This window comes from Ipomoea triloba, chromosome 7 (assembly GCF_003576645.1).
Source record: "Ipomoea triloba cultivar NCNSP0323 chromosome 7, ASM357664v1".
In the NCBI taxonomy this organism is placed as follows: domain Eukaryota; kingdom Viridiplantae; phylum Streptophyta; class Magnoliopsida; order Solanales; family Convolvulaceae; genus Ipomoea; species Ipomoea triloba.
In genome coordinates this window covers 10,434,096-10,437,874 of record NC_044922.1, presented here as the reverse complement: position 1 = coordinate 10,437,874, position 3,779 = coordinate 10,434,096, and the positions used below count along the sequence as shown (strand labels likewise).

General features: G+C 44.5%; 1 protein-coding gene across 1 annotated transcript; it reads right to left on the bottom strand.

Moving 5' to 3' along the window:
* Window positions 1-349: 349 nt before the first annotated feature.
* On the bottom strand, window positions 350-1,317 carry LOC116024097. Its single transcript, XM_031265002.1, has 2 exons — window positions 969-1,317; window positions 350-909 (listed from the first exon to the last, which is right to left on the bottom strand). Exons 1-2 carry the CDS (start codon window positions 1,315-1,317, stop codon window positions 350-352), a joined length of 909 nt encoding a protein of 302 aa, XP_031120862.1.
* Window positions 1,318-3,779: the final 2,462 nt, after the last annotated feature.

Sequence of the window (3,779 nt, the reverse complement as noted above, 5' to 3'; positions counted from 1 at the left end):
GTCTGATTTTTCGCTTTTTTCGCAATGTCCTAGGTTCGAGCTCCCACGCTGGCACCTTGTTGGTTCTTCCATCTATTGTTACCTTTTGAGCTTGGCTGTATGAACGTTCTTTGTCCCACGATTAGGGATAAATTTCCAGACCCAAAACCTAAATGTCACTCGAATTCCCAAACTAATCTTATGGTTCGCTAAAGGTCCAACCGACTATTTACAATTTAAAACTACCCCAAGTAAAGTATCTACATGCCAATGCAACTAGAGAATGAGTTCGAGAGTTACCTCCGTCCATCTCATTAGCTTCAGCTTGAGTTCGGCCCATCACAAAGATCCTCCTTCGCTGCGGTCCAGCCTAGGCACTCTGACTACCTCCAGGTGTGCTCCCGCTCTTACCTTCAATCTCTTTCGGAGGCTGAGTCGAAGTCTGCGCTCCTTGTGTTGCATTCAGTATAGGATTGGACGATCCTCCTTTTCCAGATGTGCACTCAGATGCCCTATGACCCCTCTGGCCACAACTGTAGCACTCGACCAAGTGCCCACCGCAATCTCTCCCGAGATGATCTCTCCCGAACCTCCTGCATCGAAAATGATGCTCTCTAACCCCATCACTTCTAGTCCCCTGCCCCATCGTGGGTTGAGACGTGCCTCCACCGCTAGCACTGCCCTTATGGAAGTTCCCCGCAAATCCGGGACCAACTGGCGTATGCCTTTTGGAATTTGATACACCACCGCCCTCACCAAGGCTCTTTGTCCGATCTTGCACTCCCCGCCGAATGGACAACACCCGATAGTGGTCCGTTGCGCTACTATATGCCTCACTCAAGGTACGAAACTTAAACACTACCAGTGCCATACGAGTGTCCAAGTTCAGTCCGACTACGAACTTCTCGGTCTTACTTTCCTCCGTCGGAACTAGCACAGGGGCCAAACAGGCTAACTCCATGAAGCGCTTGTGGTATTCCTGCACCAACCGGACCCCTGTTTGAGGTGCAAGAACTCTTCCTGCATAACCGCCTTCACATGCACTAGGTAGAAGTGAGCACGCATCTTGCCCTTAAAGGACTCCCATATGAACTTGGGCTCTTGCCTCATCACTGAGTCTTCATGGACCCACCAGAGGTCTGCCTCTTGCTGCAAATAGAAACTGGCTATCTCGACGCGTCGCCCCTCCGGGCACTCCACCACCTCCAGGATTTTGTTGAAGGCGTGAATCCAGTTTTCAAGCACCATGGGGTCTTCCTGACCCGCAAAGAAGGGTGGGTGCTTCCCTGCCACCCTCCAAACCATGTCCAGTTGCCCGCGCTGATTGTTGTTAACCATCGCGTTACCCAGGAACTGTGTGATCTGCGTCAACTGCTGGAGATTCTACATCAGCTGCTCACTAAACGGAATGTCGGGGACTTCCTTGCGTCTTCTAGGCCGCACCATGGTTGCTACAAAGGAGTACTCGAGCTTACGGAGAAGATACTTGTGCTATGGGTCGGCCTTTCCAATTCGCATAACTCAAAAGTAAGCACACGGCCACGGACAGTACAAATAGTCAAAGTAAGGCAAGCACAAATAAGATACAAGTAATTAGAGCGCATCCTCACCGCGAGTCCTAGTTCTCACACATCCTAGAAGTCACGTCTTACCTTAATTTCTACTGATCAAGTCCTAGAGTCTCAAATTGTCAAGCCCTAGGATTCCTACTTAGACCTCAACACAGGCTCTGATACCAACTGTAACACCTCTAAATTTTCAAGCTGAGATAGGCAATAACTTAAAGCATAAGCTAGAAATGCTAAGCAATCCACCACTCACACTTGTGAGAAATACAGTAATATAGCATAGGTTGCAAATAGATTTTACACATGCATATAGAATATATACGCCAACGAAACTTGTCCTTTGTTTAAAAACCAGATGACTCAACAACAACAGGCTGAACGAATCACAAACCAAGGATACCTGAACTGAATCAACTAACAATGAATGAATCCACAATACAAGAGTTCCACAATAAGATACTCAACCAAAGCAAAGACTAGACTGAATCACATAAGTGAAACCAACCAGTCACCAACCTCACATCACTCCCTTAGAGTGACCCCAAACCAAGATATATAGGATAAGATCCAAACCACAACCACCAAACCATAATACCAAACCATCACACCAATGTCACACCATAGAGGCATAAAGCCCAACCACATAGGCACAAAGCCCATTACCATAGAGGCACAAAGCCCGACCACAGAGGCATAAAAGCACATTACCATAGAGGCACAAAGCCCATTCGACTTTTCTCATAATAACCAACACATGCAAAGGCATATCCCGGATAACCACCTTCCAAAGGGTACACAAGACTCAAGAAGCCAAAGAATTACCCACAAGGACTCAAGGTCTCAACACATCAAACTCAGGTTCATCCCCAAAGGAAATACTCATACCAACAGTACTCACATTCAGAACATGAACACAGGACATGCTCAGAACAATAAGCAAAGGATAAACCAATAATACTCAATCATTAATCCAAGATATATGACCAACGATTATGAACCAATACTCAACAATTAGGGTAGCATGCTCAACAATACATTCAGAACATACTCCAGAATCAAAGGTGAAACAACAGAGTAAATAGACCACAAAACAACCACTGGAACAGAGAAGGAAAATTAACTGGCGGAACACACCAGACCGCTACTCCACTCCACTCCCACTGACGGAAAGACCCGGCGGAGCGCCGTGGTCCACCACCCCTTTTCGCGAGAAAGGGCGGGACACCTCCACGGTGCGTCCCTCTCCACCACACTCCACCACTAGTACACCTGCGGACAACCCCAGCGGGACATATTATACCGCTTGGAATGCACCGCAAGTGCAACCCTAGTACACCGAACCCAGACTTCGAACAGAATACTCGATAGCTCATTCCAGTACCCAGAATATCATTAGATTACACATTTCAGAGGCCAAATAATACATGGAATCCATAACAACAAATATTCATACACATCAAGATTGAAGGATAATGAACACAAGTCCATAGATCCAGAATATAGGCTCAACAATATAACAAATCAAGGCTAAAACCAAAGATATTTCACAGGATTCCCCAACACCAAATCATATACATATATTCAAGAGTGAAAATAGGTTTTAGTGTAACATGGAGGATTACCTCTTGAAGCTTAATGTTCCACAAGCAACCACCAATCCTAAGCTCAATCCATGAAACCTCCTTCACCACCTTGGTCATCTTGACCCAAGAAACCCAAAGAAAACCATAAGAAGCTTATAGAAAGACTGGGAAATTATAAGATGAAATGCAATCTAAATAGGGACTAGTACTTACCCAAGCACAATATATCCTAAAAGAGTAATCTTGCTTGCAACCTTGCTGGGATGAAGAATGGTGTGTTTAGGGTTTTGAGGAATGAAGAAGATAGTGTGAATCTCTTGTAGGAGAAATAAAAGGCTAGGGCAATTATTATTAGAGAGCTTTTATATGGATCCTCAAAATCTATACATATACTATGTATGTAATATTAGGGTGACTAAAAGTATGATGGGCTTACATAAGGGATGGACTAGATCCAATTCAAGAATTAATTCAATTAGTACAAGGTTTGATCTTTCAAAGATTGGGCCATAATGAATATTCAATTTATTATAAAGGGTGAGAAAGACCGAAGTGGCATCCCTTGTACAATTAAATTAGGGAATTGGGCTTTCTTAACAATTGAATAAACTAGAATAGGAAATATATTTCTATTTAAAGGAACCGGGCC